The 16171-nt window shown below is 35.4% G+C and overlaps 1 protein-coding gene across 4 annotated transcripts in view; it reads left to right on the top strand.

The window, feature by feature from the left end:
- Nucleotides 1-16171, top strand: part of AFG2A (AAA ATPase AFG2A) — a 334925-nt gene that overhangs the window by 17135 nt on the left and 301619 nt on the right. For all 4 annotated transcript variants that reach the window (XM_081811923.1, XM_081811922.1, XM_081811924.1 and 1 more), the window contains exon 9: nt 2225-2480. In XM_081811923.1, the coding sequence (XP_081668049.1) occupies nt 2225-2480 (256 nt within the window). The remainder of the gene's footprint in view (nt 1-2224; nt 2481-16171) is intronic.

Genomic DNA, 16171 nt, shown 5'->3' with positions numbered 1-16171 from the left:
GTCTGAGTTTTGGGGTATTCTAGGATAGGGAAAAATATTAAAAACTAAAGGAAAGACCCATAAAATAATTTTCTTCAGCAGATATCTTAGTAACTTCTAGGAGGGTATACTGCCATGTTTTTCTAGCGTATAAAATAATATACAATGATGGATTTCTTTTGTAGTAAATGGTATTAACTTAAAAGCCTGAAGCATAAATCAGTAAGGTTCAGATCAATAAGAAATTTCGTAACTCTTATTTGCTCATGTAAAAATTGATTCTTTTGGGGCTTTAGGTTTAACAAGTGAAAGGAAAGTAAGAATAATGGAAAATATGTACAACATTTAAAAATAATTACCCATGTTACCAGTTTCTCTGATAGGGCATACACTCGCATATTAATAAAAACTACATGTTGATTATGAAAGGAAGATTCATAGGAGTGTGACAAGAATGAAGAAAAATTCTCTCAGACCCCTGACAGCCATTTACCAGATACATTTCTTATGCAGGATTGTAAATAATTCATTTTTTTAGAGTTATAATATGTTAGAACCAAAGGAAATTTTAGAAATCATGTAGTCCCAAACCCTCCTTTCTTTGCGCATTAAAAAACTGGATAGTTGGAACTTTCTGGTTTTTACTACCTATTGGTAGAAACTAAACATGTGAAAATAATGTGAAGGTTGGGTTTTAAGTCTCCATTATTTGCTAACATGTGTTACAGTTTTTTAAAAAAAACTTATTTTAGAGAAAGAGCATGAGCGCTTGTGAGCGCATGTGTGCAGGTGGGGGGAGGGGCTGAGGGAGAGAGAATGTTAAGCAGACTCCCCACTGAGCGCGGAGCCCAGCATGAGGCTCAGTTCCACAACCCATGAGATCATGACCTGAGGCGAAATCAAGAGTCAGACACTCAACTGACTGAGCCACCCAGGAGCCCCATGTGTTACAATTTTAAGAGTAACAGAAGACTTGATACCTGAGGGGAGGCTGGATGACCACCTGGTTCTTAGTCTTGGTGCAGTAACTTGGTGTGATTATGTCCCAGGTTTGGTTCTCAGCCTTTAAAATTGGAGAATTCAATGATGCTAGTATGTTGGGGGTGGCAGGGCTCTGAGGACTTCACCACAGTAACAATACTCACAAGAGACATACATTAAACTGGGATGCTAGTTTGTCTATTTACAGTAAGTAGAATCATTAAGCTGACCAAGTATCTTTGTTTATGGATGACTCTTTCCACCTTGAAGGCTAATATGAATGGAGAGCTGTATTACAATTAGAAGAGTTCTGGTGAGTATGAAATCAGATGGAAGGCTTTGTTTTAGAGGATCTTAATTACTACATCATTGCTGCCTCTTTCTCTGCTGCTGGGATAGGTCTGCTGCGGACTTGTGTTTTTGCCCATGGGCAGGACTGGAAGCCTGTGACATGGATGTTTTAGTATGAAAATGCTTAAGGGCCTGTATTTGTCTTCTAAATTCATAATTCATAGATTTATTGTAATCCATGCATTTTCTGTTGGCACAGCCAGTATAAGTGAATAGGTTTGAGTTTCCTTACTTTGAATCCCGTGTCAGTTAAGCTTGTCTCTGTGAGATTATACATGGTCATCAGAATAAAATCTTGGATAACTTTCACAGATGGCTGATCATTATCTTAGTTCTTTATAATTTGTTGTTCCAAATTTCATTCCTATGTGAAAAATTCATATGCATTCAAGGGTGGCTGATACTCAGGTGTCGGTTATATCATCTGTATTTCTCGGAATTTAAACATTTATCAGAATAAAAAAGTACAGTCCATATATGAATAAGATTTCTTAGACAACTGTATAATAGAGCCTTGTTCTATTTGCATAATATGCAGGTCATAGTCTTTGCTTTAAAATAGGGGAAAAGGACAACTTAAACAAATTAGAACAACTATATGGTAGGATGTTATATGTTCCTATTTATGAAATGGTGAAGTTTAGATGCCAAAAGTGGGAAAGAAATCACTTACTGTAGTTGGAAAGGTGTGTAGTGGAAAACTTTCTCAGTGAGGGAGTATTTAGGCTGAACTTAGGCAAATGTTGGGTGAGTAATTAAAGTGTAAATGATAAGACAGCAGCCTGGACACTTAGATCTTGTTTATATAGCCAGTGCGTACATATATACATATATACACACACACACACACACATACACATATACATATACATATTAGAAGAATGTGTAATTTATTCTCATTTTATTTTGAAAGGAAGGAAGTGAAGGACAGGTGTTGGTCCTTGGGGCCACAAATCGCCCTCATGCCTTAGATGCTGCACTTCGAAGACCTGGACGATTTGATAAAGAGATTGAGATTGGAGTTCCTAATGCTGCAGATCGGCTAGATATTCTCCAGAAACTGCTTCAAAGGGTACCCCATTTGCTCACTGAAGTTGAACTGTTACAGCTGGCAAATAGTGCTCATGGATACGTTGGAGCAGACTTGAAAGCCTTGTGTAATGAAGCAGGTGAGAGTGCTTTGCTACTGTGAGTCTGTATTGATGGGCTTCATAAATCTGGTTTATTTACATACTTACAATTTATATCTTATTTCTTAATGGAAATAGCTAATTTTTTTCTAATCATAAAATATATATTTATTGAAAACTAGATAATTCAGAAAACTATAAAAAAGAAACAAAAATCACTCGTACCTCCTGAAGGTAACCACTATGGCAGCATATATCCTTTCACACTTTTCCTAAGTACACACAGACACACACATACACATGTATCATCAGATGCATTAATGGCAGTATTGATGATAACTATTTATTGATATTGTGCTATGGAAATTAGGGAGAAGTGCCTAAAGGAGGATCAAAATTTTCCTTAAGGAGCAGCTTTGTATTTTTTGAAGTGCTGAAAAAGTACTTAGCAAAATCTAAGAATTCTATGCCTCAGAGTATGTGATGGTGATGTTTAAGTCTGAAAATATATAAGGACTGTTCATCAGTTGACTCTTTGACTTTAAGAACTTCACCACGGCATAAACTGTCTTTGCTTTGGAAGCCCTTAAGACCTTTTAACATTTGTGTAATTTTTCAGAGTAATTTTAACCATAAAAAATGTATTCGAATCAGGGCAGTTTTTATAAGCTATTGAAATATTTCATCAGGCAAATAAGAATTTACTGAAAAAATATCTGATTGTTCTTTTTGTTTTTATTTGTTTGTTTTTTGGTCCTAAGAGGATGTGTTTATTTTCTGGTAACCTCTAAAGGCTGTTCTAGTTTGTGACCTATCCAACATTTTCAAAAGGTGTGTTAAAGAAAGTTTAGCCCTTTTAGGTAATGGAAGAAATTGAGTTTTTTTAGTTACTTTAGAGCTTTAGTATAGAAATATGGTAATTTCTTCCAAATTATTGATTCATAGTTAATATAGTAGGCTTTAAAGACCCTTCCTTTAAGTCCTTTCATCTTTCTAATCTGGCTCGATATGTGCAGAGAAGAGAATATAGAACAAAAAACAGGTTGGAAAAGAAAATTTGGGAGGGATATTTAGGGGTCTTTGAATATCTTACTCTTGGTGGAGAAAATCAGTTTTGTTTTATTCTTTTTGAGCACTATCACAATTTCCATGTTAGAGGACTCACAGTTGGGGGAAACTGTAGGTTATGTAGATTACAAGGCAAACGTAAACATTCTTTTGGTGCATTTTGGTCTAGGACAGGTCCCTTTCTAACTAGTTTCTTGTGCTTCACAAGAAATGGTGGATTTAGTCATGGAAATGAATTCCTTAGCAATCAAGAAGCAGAATTATCAGTGGATAACTTTGCTTCCTTCATTCCATTAGGTGAAAATGAAGAGTGTGGATTACTGTGTAGGTATTGCTTTTGACTTGCCCATCTAGGAAAGGATTCATTCTTCAGTACCCTTTATCAAACGTTTTTTTTTACTTTCTCATATATTTCATGCACTCTAGAAGGCTCTGGGATTCTTGCTGTCTAGAAACACACAGTCTGAAGAAGGAAAGAGATTTGTGAATAACTACTTACACAGTGAAATATGTACTCATAAAACTATGGAGAATGTAGTGACTTTCCCTTTGGGGAAAGGAAATGCTGTGGTTATTTAGAAAAAAATCATATCTAAGAAGAAGCTTAAAAAAAAAGTTCTATAGGCAGAATGAGGGGTGGTGAGAAGGTGGGAAAGGGTAAACATTTTTTTGACTGATCCTCACATCAACCCTGTGATATAAGTATCATGCTCAGGAGAGGTCTCATAGCTGGTATGTGGCAGAGCTAGGATTTAAACTTAAGGTCATTTTATTCCAAATCTATGCTCTGCATCAAAATTAAATCATAAAACACACATTTTTGTCAAAGTGGTGTAAGGCTTTTTTGATTTAATTTTTTATTTCAAAGGTAAGTATAGTCCATAAATTTTGTCCTAAGACGTTGAGGGGAAATGTGATAATGTAATTTACATACTAGATGTAAATAGGATCATCTACTTTCATGGGCACTATAGTACCCCCAAGAACTTTAGGAGGATGACAAGAAGATTTGAAAGATTTTACCCTTTACTATGTTACATTAATTGAAAAAGTTGTGAAAGGATCAGAAGTAAGGATGGAGAGGGGCCTCCAACCTGAAGATAGATAGATAGATAGATAGATAGATAGATAGATGGGGTATACTTGGCACATACGAGCAGTAAATAAATATTAACTTCTGTTAATGTGACTTAATAGTAATTTCACATTATCAGTATTGAACTGATTTTCTTTTTTCCTCTAGTCTAGCAATGAATTGGTTTATGAGAAGGTAGTTTTTAAAAAGATTAGCATTATAAGTAAAGTGTAGAGTAGGGAAAGTATGTGGTTTTGTGTATATTGTCTTAAATATGTATGTTGTGTTATGTAGTATCATTCTCTGTATAGCAGAATAAAGTTTAAGAACAGTGTACTAGGATTTTTTTGCAAGGCATTTTTCTAAAGAAGCAGGGAATGTAGTAGAAAACAGATTTTGAAAGTTGGACAGACCTGCTTTTAAAATCAGGCTTGTGATCTTGGGCACGTTCTTTGCCTTATCTGAGCCTTAGTTTTCTCTATTGGTAGATTTAGACGGTTGTGGCAGATGATATCTAAGTGCCCTTGTAAATATGACATTCCCTAGATATAAGGGAGGACAAGAAAGAAAGGGGGGAAATCAAAAGGAAAGGATAGGAAGGATTAGAAAAAGGAAAGGGGAAAATAAATACCCAAGTTATTTACTAAATATGTGCTGGCCTTATTAGCTACTTTCTTCCTACACCTGACCTTTCTGCCCTTTATTGTGTTCTCTTTTGTACCTGTTTTTCTGAATAATATAAACGTAAGTGATTAGTCAGGGCTTTCTTCCCCAGCGTTCTTAGAGATAATGCCACAAAGCAGACTAGTGTCAATTGTGAAGTTAGCTGCATTTTCTCATTGAAACAATTTTATAATTTCTGCCTATGGACTTTACATGAGTGAATTATAAATTTGGTTAATAGTGCAACTCAAAAGGAAAGATAAAACAACTCTAAAACTCGATAAGCATTAAAAATAGTAGGATTACATTCCAAGTGCTGTAAAATAGACATAAGCGTATCCTACATACTGAACACACGGGTATCTCCATATATTATGATGTATGTATTGAGCATAGGAAGAATAAACTCAGCTCTGTGGTAAATTTGAACTAGTCTCCTAGTTATTCTTCTCCACGAAATCCACATTCATTTCATATGTTCTCCATTCAGGATGGATGACTTGGAGCAGAGGTTCTCAGACTTCACCATGTATCAGAATCTCCTGGAGAGCTTAGTAAAACGGATTGCTGGGTGTGCTCCTTTCCAAGAGTTGCTGATTCAGTCTTTGGCTGCTGCTTGTGAATTCTAACAGGTTCCCAGCTGATGCTCTTGGTTTGGGGACCACACTTTGAGAGCCGCTAACTTAGGACATTGGTTCTTAAGCCTCATTGTGCATCAGGTTCACCTGGGAAGCTACACACACATTCCCTCTCCATGTTTAATTAAAGGAAGTAGGGAACTGGAGCCAGTATTTATGTTTCCCAACTGATTTTAAAGCAGCCAGTTGCAGTTGCTATGAGCAAATATTCTAAATTACTGGTTTAGGCCAGTAGTTCTCCAGTTTAAACCTGTCTAAGAATCACTTGTAGAGCTTGTTAAAACACAACTCTGGGCCCCATCCTACAGGTTCATTAGGTCCAGGTGGGGCCCAAGAATTTGCATTTCTATCAAGTTATAGGAGATACCAATGCTGTGGGTGCAGGGGCTATACTTTGAGAAGCAGTGATCTTGGCCCACTAACCCTGATTTTTGGAGACTGTAACTGATTTAAATAACTGGATGAATTTAGAGACTATAAATCTCTGCCAACCTCTGATGGTGTTGAGTTTTTCCCAGAGTGTTTATGTGACAGTAATGTACTATTCTGAACTGTATCATTTTTTTTTTTCTAAAGATTTTATTTATTTATTTGAGAGAGAGAATGAGAGACAGCATGAGAGGGAGGAGGGTCAGAGGGAGAAGCAGACTCCCTGCCGAGCAGGGAGCCCGATGCGGGACTCGATCCCGGGACTCCAGGATCATGACCTGAGCCGAAGGCAGTCGCTTAACCAACTGAGCCACCCAGGCGCCCCCTGAACTGTATCATTTAATTCTCCTTCTAGGAGAAAATAAGTGTCTAAGTTTGTCCTGTAGGTACATATAATGGTCTGAATAAAACTTTAAAATGACAATTCTGAAAGATAGAAAAGCCACAGTTAAGGAAACAGGAATTAACAAGAATACAAATAAAAATATAGATACATGTTTTTCCTAGAATGTTCGCTTGCTTAAGATTTGTGGACCTGTGTATTCTTTGAGTTTTTTGTGCATTGGCTGTCTGATGGTTTTCCTTCTTCTTGGACTGCCTTCTAGCCAGAGAAACCTTGCCCTTTTTAACAAAGGGTGGTACACAGATGTCTAATAATAGCATACAAATGAAGTGGTTCAGAATTTCATATAACCTAAGTGAATTATGTTTCCCATTGTTTTTGTAGTCTAAAGGTTATTGTTTGTGGGATACTAATACAAAAGATCAAAGTCCCTGTAGAATAAATTTGTTTGTGTATGCTTTTCCAGAGGCTAGAAGGTTTACAGTCTATTCTATAGTTTGTGAGAGTAATGCTGTCATCTTCTACAGTGTGCTTATCTCAGTTTTTCTAATTTTTTATTCCAGTGTTACTAAATATTTTCTGTATCTTTTAACTTTGTTTCCATAATGAATGTGAAAATTGGAAATACTACAGTAGTGTTGCTTTCAACACTTGGATCTTTTATCTGAGCAGATACAATGTTTAATGTTGAGCATTGGGTGTGAAACTTACTTTCAAATGTTATTTTTTTTATAATTAATTTTTGAGCTAGAGTGTGGTTTGATATGTTGTGACTTGTCCAAAAGCCTAATGTTTTGTAGCTCACCTTTTTAAGCAGAGAGCAGCTGCATTTTGAAATGCTTTATCTCAAGTGGACAAGTTGTTTACAAGTTCAACTCTGACACATCCTGACATATAATGTCTATGTTTGTATTCTTCCTGGGATTAGGCTGCCTTTCTAATTAATTAGTTGCATAGCCTTTTATTAATTCCTTCAAAATTTATAATGTTTTAAATTAACAACATAGATAAGCATACCACACTTTTTTGGAAAACATGAAATGTTAATTATGTAGCAGAGACATGAATTATATAAACTCTGCTGAATGTTAGAAGATGCTTAGCAACAATGTTTTCCAAATATAGGGATTTATTATAAACTTATCCTTCTAAGGCTGCCTGTGCCATTTCAGGATAGTGAATATAAATAGAGCTTGATTTCTTCAAGAAGTGGACTCAGTCATTTTGTTTACAGTGAAAGGAAGTACTTGCTTCACATCCTAAGAATTTATCTTTAGCATCCTTGTTGATTACATATCATTTCAGCATGTTCATACCAAATATTTGGGCCTTGATAAGATAGCATCACAGACAGGAAGAATTAGAAGTCTTATTTAAACAATGATTTTGTCATTATTACACTTAAGTAGGTCTAAGTAACAATCCTGAGTCTAATTACTATAACATAACTTTTTTTGAGGTGGAAAATTTTATCTGTCTTATACCAGAATTCTGAGATATTTGTATCTGCTACTCCCCTCTCCCACCCTTCACTAGCTATTTTAACAGGAATTTATGGAAGATCTATGCACAAAGTATGCAACTGTCCAGCTCTTAGGAAAGGATTTTTCTAAAATTTTCCACCATTTCTTGAATTCTGTCAATGTTGTTTTCTAAGTTAGAATTAAAATAATTGATTCTGCAAAAATTCAGTATTTTTAAATGAAGTTCAGGGAAGTAATGGTGTTTTGTGGTAAGCTTATGGTGAGCTGTAGATTCAAATGCTACACTACTCATTTAATTTCTTATTTTCTGTTTCCTCACCTGCTAACCAGGGATACCATATTTTTTTAAGAGTTCTTAGGAGGTTTAAAAATGTAGTCTGGCTGCAGTAGTTATGATTTATACAGAACCTCGTAATGTCACTGTCTCTCTTTAAAAAAAAATTCGTATTTTGTGTGTATTTGTTCATTTCTCTGGTGGATGCTTATTTTAATTTTGGCAGTACTAGTATTTTATGGAGTATTCTTGGTTATCCTAGTACAGGAGATATTAGGGAAATCTGGCAGAATCCTTTACCTTGCTAGAGAAGTAATTTTTCCTGAATTTGGATCATTAAAAGTCTTGCCCATCAATAACAAAATGCAAACTAGAGATAATTTGATAGAACTGGTTTTGGGGTGCCTCCCTGACAGATTTTCTTGCTGAACTTGGGAGCTCTCATGTCATACACAGGCAGAGTTGCAGACTCTTCCTGCCCCTCTCCATTCCACATTGAGTCTGCCAGAGGCCTGCAGTAGAGCAACAAAATGAAATTGATGTATCATGATCATCATTTTAATTAATGCTTCTTATAATGGATATCTTTATTCATTATTGTAGCTGGGTAAACAAGCAATAATTATGCAGTGTAAAATCTCCTGAAACAATGAATTTTCTCCTCTGTTTTGTAATTATGAAATGTAGTGATAGTTTTATGTGTGATGTTGTGAACAACACTGCATAAATAATGGTGGATTTTTTTTTTATAAGAGGTAGAATTTTTTTTTTTTTTTTTTTGGTCAGTGAATTGGGTATCTTAATATTACTTTTATTCTTCATTTGAAATGACTGAAGCCAAATGGTTTGTTTCAGAGAAACAGGTGGTAGTTTTGATTCTGTTTAAGCTCTCAGTGATAGATACCATTTACTTCACTAGTGGAAATTTTCTGAGTTGTCTTGCCAAGACTATAAAAGAGGAAACTTGAGGAAAGGTTTTCTTCCTAATTAAAGCAATCACAGAAATAAAAAATCAGTCTGTCTAAATAAGTTATTTCTAAGAGTTATTTTTTATTTAATCTTTATCAGATCCTGTCAGCTTGATTTTCAAAATTTATTCAGAATTTGAGCTTTTAAAAAAAAATGAACTGTTTCTTATGTGCTTGTCTGGACTGTGGTGTTACCTGCTTCCTGCCCAGTCTGTCTTCCACCTCCCAACCCTCCTTATCCTTACATTGTCTGAGGTGCAGGACTTTGAATTGCAGGCTTTGGAGATGAGAGTCTTGGTTAGAGATAACTGTCAGCAGTTAGATGGTGATGGAAGCCATTGAAATGAATGAAATCACTTAGAGTAAGTGGAATTCAGACATTTATTCATTTATTGAGCCACACACTGCACTGGGTGCTAGGTCTGCCTCAATGAACAAGACGGACTTGGACCCTCTCCTCTTAGAACTCAGTGTGCACGGGCAGGTACTGCAGAGTAACAGGTTATCACAGTACCTGTGTGTGTTGGGTGTTTGTGAGTGATCAGGAAGGTTTTAGAATGCTAATAAGGAGAGAAGAAGGGTCCTGGGGAATACCACCATTCAGTGGTTGGCTTGTTAGAAAAGATCTGGTAGGGGCGCCTGGGTGCCTGGGTGCCTGAGTCTGCCTTCAGCTCAGGTCATGATCCCAGGATCCTGGGATCGAGCCCCGCATCGGGCTCCCTGCTTGGCGGGAAGCCTGCTTCTCCCTCTCCCACTCGCCCTGCTTGTGTTCCCTCTCTCGCTGTGTCTCTCTCTGTCAAATAAATAAGTAAAATCTTTAAAAAAAAAAAAAAAGAAAAGATCTGGTATAGGAGACTGGGGAGTGGCTAGGAGATGGGAAGAGAACTGAAAGAAAGTGGTGACTCAAATGAGGGAAGATTGCAGAGAGGAAGCAATTAGAATTAATATTGTATTAGTTACCACTAATCCAGTGTGTTAGCCATTGCTTGAATTGCCTTACACATATTGATGCATTTTTTTACTCACCGCATGCCTTATAAGGTTATCTTCATTTTATAGGTGAGGAAACTTAGGTCGGAGAGGTTAAGGAACTTTCCTAAGATCACACAGGAAATAAGTAGTGGAGCTAGGATCAACAGTATTCGTGACCATAGTGACATCAATCGGTTAGTTTCTTACCTGGGAAATCATGGGGGCCTTGGAAGAGAGTAGTTCTAGTGGGGTCCTGTGGCTAGCTGCTAGACTGTGATAAATTGAGAAGTGATTGAAAGTTGAGGGAACAGAGATAGTACTTGTGAACTACTTTTTCAATTTTAATGTTGTGTTGTTATTTAGAGTTTTGTATGTTCCGGAAAAAAGGGATGAATATAGTTGGCCTGCCCTCTGCCTTTGCTGCATCTGTGCCCCTTTTCCTCCTCATGTCAAAATCAGATCAGGTTATATTCCATCGTTATTTTCCTGGTTCCTCTTCTCTGACCTGGGCCTTGCTCTAGTCCACCAAGCTGTAAATCTTCAACCTGTCTTGGCATAAGAATTGTGCTGTAGTCAACTATCTTTTTTTTTTTTTTAAACTCAACATTTAACATAAGTAAATAATTTGATATTAAAAATTTGAAACTAAAAGCTGTATTTTTAGGAAAGTTTGTTAAACCTGGGAGTGGTGAAGTGAATTTATCTTGATGTTTTAGAACTAGAAGACCCTCTCAGAAATCATTACTAAATTCCCTTATTTCATAGATGAGGACAGACTCTGTGATCCATCCAGGTTCAAGCAGTGGGTGAAATCTTGGCCCAAGATTCAGGTCTTGAGACCAGTATGCCTTCTGTAGTGCTATTACTTTTAAAAGCAACTTTTGAAAGTGATAGTGGCTTCAGAATAGACTTGGCTTCTGCAGTCAGCTTACGTTACACCATTCACTTGAGGTATAAATAAAGCAAGAACCACAATACCCTCTTTGAGGGTATTTTGTTTGATTTCTTTTGTATTAATGAGCAGTGAGAAATGGAACTCTCCCAGTGATGTATCACGTGGTACTTACCACCTTGTCTGTACTTAATATTGAGTTGAGGGAGAGTAAAGACTCCAGATAAAACAGAAATTTTCTATAGTTTGGATATTTTGAAAAAAATATATTTTAAAAAAGGAGACTTAAATTTTATTATAGTTGCTTTCAGTCTTCATGTGCCTGAGGAAATTTTATGCTCAACTTTTATAATTCAAATCTGACATCCAGATGCCATGTTTCATGTTACTTTGTCATATAATTAAATGTCTGTAGGGTAGGTAGTAATTCTGAAAAGCATTATTATTCCTGTGATCTGTTTAAGTTCATTGTTAGTTTCCAATGAAGGAACTTAATTGCAGTCTCAGAAATAATGTCATTATTTAGTAAGCACTGGGTATAAAATTGTCGATTCCATATGTGTAAGGCAAGATGATATTTGTTGATTGAATTTGGAGCAGATGGTTTTGAAGAACATGAATTTAGAGTAATTGCTCTTATCCGGAAGTGATTATTTCTGGATAGTGATGCAGAGCTTGAGGGGGAACATGTTTTAGACTGGAAAGAATGTGTTGGCGTTAGGCTTGCCTGAGGCATTTTGACTTTTCTTCATTGTGTCTTGTTTTCCATTCTCAAAACTTTTGAGAGCACTGGAAAATAGAATAATTAAAACAAAATGACCCAAATTTATTGTTTAATTAACTACACCTGTTTTTTGTCTCTCAAAGTTGTGTTTTTTAAGAACATAGATGTACTGCTTCTGTTTTTGTTTACATTTTAAAAATTAACTTTAAACTTCGTAAGAAAAGGAAATGTCATAGATTGCTTGCCCTAAGCTATATTCGCTGATGGTGTACATGTGTCCATTTGCTCCTCTAGTTAATTGTGTACTTCTGATTTATAAAAATATGTGTATTTTTTAAAAATTTAATTCCTTGGCAAAGATTCTAGTATTGCCTGATTAGGAATGGATGATGTCCAGTCATTTAAGCTTAGCATCATAAAATTTTAAAGCTGAAAAAATAATTTAGATAAAATATATTTTATTTTTTCCATTTAATAAGTTATTGAGATAACATATGACCAAAGAGGCTAAGTTTTATGTAGTGACACCTGAGCTAGTGGCAGATCTAGGACCACAGAGAATTGGTTGCATTAATATAATAAGTCCAGGGATCTTTAATTTTTGCAAGCTCTGATATACATTTAACATTTAATTCATATAAATTCTGTTTCAACTTGTACATTATTTTCAAAAAGCATTTGTATAAAATAGAGTAGCTCTATATAGAGTCTAGAATCATGGAACCTTAGATTGGGAAAGAATTAGAAGGCCTATGGCAGGAATTTCATGGATCCCTTAAATTTTTATAGCTTTACAAATCTGTAATTTTCCATATTTTTTTTAAGATTTTATTTATTTATTTGACAGAGAGAGACACAGCGAGAGAGGGAACACAAGCAGGGGGAGTGGGAGAGGGAGAAGCAGGCTTCCCACTGAGCAGGGAGCCCGATTCCAGGCCCCTAGGATCATGACCTGAGCCAAAGGCAGACGCTTAAGGACTGAGCCACCCAGGCGCCCCTCCATATTGTTTTTTTTTTCCGTTTCTGACAGTGCTGCATGTTGTCTTCTCAAATATCTGTGAACAAATTAATAGAGATGGATTTAGGTTTATTTAAAACATATTGTTTTATGTTTCTAAGTGTGAATTCTTTTAAGGACAGGGGTTTTGTCTTTTATTGTTCTACAGGGCCTCATAATCTCTAAAGTTATGCTAATTCTTGTCCCTAGGCCTTTTTATATACTATTCCCTCTGCCTAGAATATTCTGCTGCCTCTGTGGCCTCAATTCTCACATTACCAGTTTAACATCAGCTCATTTTTCAGGTCTGACTAGGTTGGACCCACATTTTAGTCTCTCTTCATTTGTGAAATAGAAGAATATACTAAATGATTTCTCTGAAGGTTGTCTAACTCCAAACTGTCACTAATCCCACAAAACTGGGTTAGAGGTCCCTGACATGTGTTTTTGTACCACTTTGTTCTTTCCATGTCATAATATTCAGCACAGTTTATAATAATTGCCATTATATGTCTTCTCTTTTAAACAGACTATGAGAGTCTTATCTGCTTCTTGCTCTTGTGGACTCGTACATGTAAGAGCTCAATACATTTGTTGAATAAATAATGTTTAGGAGGTACACGGTGAATATTTTGAATGAGTGAATAAATGAATTAATATTGAAGAAGAGTGCCTGTGAAGGAGTAACTTGTGGTTGATGAATGTATATTTTCTCAGTGGCTAATATTTTAATAGTTGCCTTTAATATGAACTGTAACTGAATTGGCGAGTAAGTAATGCAGGTATGGCATAGTGCTTCTCTTATCGAGAACTGTTTTTTAAAAATACTTTCACATTAATTAAACATAAGGAATGCTCTTATCTCTCCTCAAGTCCTGTTTTTTTTTTCTTTCTCACTCCCAGTCCCATACCAAACATATCCATTTGTATAAACATATTCTGAAAATGAAAACTCACTGTGAGGACTGTAAATCGTATACACAATACATACTGTGCAAAGTGTAGTATATTTTGCACACAAGTCAACTTATTTACTAAGCCCTCACTGATACTAAGACTAACAAAGGCTTCTGTATAGACAATTCACAGAACTTTTTTTTACTATTCAGGTATGTATTCAATTTTTCCATTGTGTAGCTTTTTTAAAAAAATCATTGATTTGTAGGAATTCTTAATATAGTTTGGTTATGAGACCTTTGGATATATATATGTATATTTTAATGTCTTCCGATTTTTATTCTCTTCATATTCTCTTTGGAGGAACAGAAGTTTGTGACTATATAATATATTTATTATAATGTATATAAATATAATGAAACCAGTTTATCAGTATTTTCCCTTGTGACTAGTGATTTTTGAGTTCTGTTTAAGAAATCTGTCGGGGCACCTGGGTGGCTCAGTTGGTTAAGCATCTGACTCTTGATTTTGGCTCAGGTCATGATCTTGGGGTCGTGAGATCAAGCCCTGAGTTTCACTCTGCGTGCTGGGCATGGAGCCTGCTTAAGATTCTCTCTCTCTGTGCCCCACCCTGCTCACGCACTCTGTTTCTCTCTTAAAAAAAAAAAAAAAAAGAAAGAAAGAAAAAAGAAATCTATGTTAATTCCACTGTCATGAATATTTTATATTATCTTCTTTAATCCTAAAGATGTTTTATTGTCTTTCACATTACCATCTATAATTTATACCCTTTTTCCATGTAGGTAATCAGTTTTACCAGCACCAGTTAATGAAATGAGCATCTGTCTTTCCTTGCTCTGCATGTTACCTTTGTCCTAAATCAAGAGTTTGAGTTTATTCTGAATTCTCTGTTCTGTTTCTTTGACCTCTTTATCCTTGTGTGAATTACTGAAATGTCCTTAATCACTTCAGCTTTATTAAAAGCTTTAATTTCTGGAGCATAAGTACTCTGCCTTCCTTTTTTCTTCTTTATCAGTGTTGTCTCGACTGTTCTTAGCCCTTTGCATTTACTTATAACTTGAAAAATCAGCCTGGCTGCTTGGGTTTCTCTCTCCCTTTTTTCTCCCCACACCCCTGCTCCTCTCTGTCTCTGTCTGTCTCTCTTTCTCAAATAAATAAATCTTTACAAAAAAATCAGCTTGGTAGGCCTCTCCCACCCCAAACTGGATTTCAGTTGGAATTTTTAAGTCTCTTGATCAATTTGGGGAGAATTAGAAAGTTAACATCTTTGCAATCCATGAATATGGTAGATCCCCTCACTTATTTTAGGTCTTCAATTTCTCTCAAAGTTTTTTGTGAAGAAGTCTTGCATAATGTTCATTATATTTATTCTTAGGTATTTAGGGTTTTTTGAATGCAGTAATTTTACTTTGTAGTTTTGGGGGTTTTTTGCTGTTACCTAGGAAAAGTAAATTTTTGTGTATTAACTTTGTGTCTGCCTGCCTTAATAAATTCACTTATTAGTCTTAATAGTGTATAAATAGATTCTTTGAGTTTTCTATGTATATGATTATGTTATAGCCTTACATGTATACAGTCTACATATAGACTGTATGTATACATGTATACAGTCTACATATAGACTGTATGATAATGACAGTTTTATTTCATTCTTTTTAATCTCTATGCTTATTATTTCTTTTTTTGCCTTATTGCACTGGTTAGGATTTCTAACATCATCTTTAGTATAAGTAATAAGTTATTCTTATCTCATTCTTGATCCTAGGGAGAAAGTTTCTAACATTTTACAGTTAAGAATTATATTTACTCCATGTTTTTTGTAGCTATTCTAGTAAAGAATTTCCATCTAGTCCTGGTTGGTTTTTATAATTAACTGTTGATTTTTTAATGATATTACTTATCTGTGTCTCTTGAAATAATCAGTATTGTTTCTCTTCTAATAATATGGAGAATGGTGTTCATTGATTTTCACATGTGAAACCAACCTCATATTCTTGGAACATAGCCATCTTGTCATGATGTATAATCTTTTATTTACATTTTTGCTGATGTTTTGGTTGGGATATTTGCACATATGTTCATGAGAGAGCTTCATTTTTAATTTTGTTTACTTATAATGTACTCTTAAGATTTGAGGAACACGGCTATGTTGGCCTTATGAGTCAGTTTGGGAATTTTTCTGGCTTTTATTTTTCTCTGGAAGAGTTTTTGTAAGCTTAGTGTTATACTCATCCTTAAATACTTCATAACATTTTCCAATGAAGCCATTTGTGTTTGGAATTTTG

The sequence above is a fragment of the Leptonychotes weddellii genome, chromosome 2 (genome assembly GCF_054177405.1).
Source record: "Leptonychotes weddellii isolate Sample4059 chromosome 2, ASM5417740v2, whole genome shotgun sequence".
In the NCBI taxonomy this organism is placed as follows: domain Eukaryota; kingdom Metazoa; phylum Chordata; class Mammalia; order Carnivora; family Phocidae; genus Leptonychotes; species Leptonychotes weddellii.
Note: the sequence above shows the minus strand (reverse complement) of the source record. Positions and strands in the feature narration are given on the sequence as shown.